The sequence below is a fragment of the Microtus ochrogaster genome, unplaced genomic scaffold (assembly GCF_000317375.1).
Source record: "Microtus ochrogaster isolate Prairie Vole_2 unplaced genomic scaffold, MicOch1.0 UNK46, whole genome shotgun sequence".
Lineage (NCBI taxonomy): Eukaryota > Metazoa > Chordata > Mammalia > Rodentia > Cricetidae > Microtus > Microtus ochrogaster.
The window spans coordinates 1,176,384-1,177,866 of record NW_004949144.1 but is presented as its reverse complement, the minus strand read 5'-3'; the positions used below and the strand labels follow the sequence as shown (position 1 = coordinate 1,177,866).

Sequence of the window (1,483 nt, the reverse complement as noted above, 5' to 3'; positions counted from 1 at the left end):
GTTGGAGGAAGGGGGGAAGGGTGGGAGGAGGGGGAGGGAAATGGGAGGCTGGGAGGAGGTGGAGACTTGTTTTTTTTTCCTTTTCTCAATTAAAAAAAATAAAATAAAAAATATTTTATATAAAAAAAAAGAAGGTGAAGCTTCCAGGATGTATTTCTGCGTTGCATGTGATCATTAAACATCTTCATTATTTGCTGAAGAGAAATTGACCATGATATAAACAAGCATCCCAGAAGAAGAATAAAGATCATATTGATTCTTCTCTTCAAACAGAGAAAGAGGTAGTGAGAAAAATTTGCTATCTTCAGCAGATAGAAGAGGTTGAGGCTGGTGGCAAGCCATGTACTTATATGATTGATAATTACCCACAGATAAGCAACACATATAACATGGGTGTCAGAGGCAGCCATATGTGGAGAAAATAATTTTAAATATCCATCAACAATGAGTACACCTATGACACAGATTCTGGAAATAGCCAAACCTGTGAGAATGAACCTGATCTTGGAGCACTTCTTCTGCCTGACATAGTCAATGCAAGTTTTACACAGGATAAAACCATTCACTAGGACTCCTAGCACTGACACACTTGTTGCAAAACAAAGGAGAATGCCTTCAACTATAGTCGGCATGTCTATGGTCCCTCAGGGCTGCTCTTGTTGCAGCTATTTTAGATTTTTTTTTTACCTGCTGTAGAATGTTGCTTGTGATGGCAGCTTGACAGATGACTGATGTATTTCTTCCATATTTAAAGACTTTGGAGGGAAATAAAAGTGTCTTGTAGTGGAATCAGAAATATCTTTATGAAGTTCCCTCCTGTTCTCTAAGACTCAGTCTGTCTACAGAATGCAGGCAGACTAATGTCTGCTTGTAGTGTGCAAATTAGCAAATTAAAGTTTCTGTTTCATGGATTTGCCTTGTCTCTCAGACATTGTTTTGCATTTGATAAAGTGAATGGTGGGATGAAGAAGTCAGATATACATGGACAGGATCCAAACTGACAAAACCAGAATTTCATTTCATTTCTTTCTATAGCAACTCATTGTTAACTGTGCACAGTGGCACCTGCCTATGCCTTTAAATCTTTGGAAGACTGATGTGTGGGAATCCCTTGAGCCTAGAGAACTTGGTATGGGTAATTCAGTGAGAGTTCAAAACAAAATTAAGACACAAACCCCCCAAAACTCCAAAACCATTCAGAAAAAAAACCAAGAGAGCAAGAAAGAATCACTATAACTTTATTAAATTAATTTTAAATTTAATTATTAATTAATAATTTTTAAAATAGTATTTGGAAGCACTTTTGAATATAACCACTTACTCTGTTAAACCAGTTATTTTAAATTGGAATCTAAGTTTAACTGCAGATAGGATACATTTCACAACTTTAGATGCCCTTCAATGAAAGAATGGATGAAGAAAGTGTGGAATATATACACATTAGAGTACTACGCTGCGGTAAAAAACAATGACTTCTCGAATT

At 36.3% G+C, this 1,483-nt stretch overlaps 1 protein-coding gene across 1 annotated transcript in view; it reads right to left on the bottom strand.

Moving 5' to 3' along the window:
• Positions 1–632, bottom strand: part of LOC106144397 (taste receptor type 2 member 106-like) — a 3,112-nt gene extending 2,480 nt beyond the window's left edge. Inside the window, exon 1 of the mRNA XM_013354485.1 lies at positions 144–632. Coding sequence (XP_013209939.1) covers positions 144–632 — 489 coding nt within the window. The remainder of the gene's footprint in view (positions 1–143) is intronic.
• Positions 633–1,483: the final 851 nt, after the last annotated feature.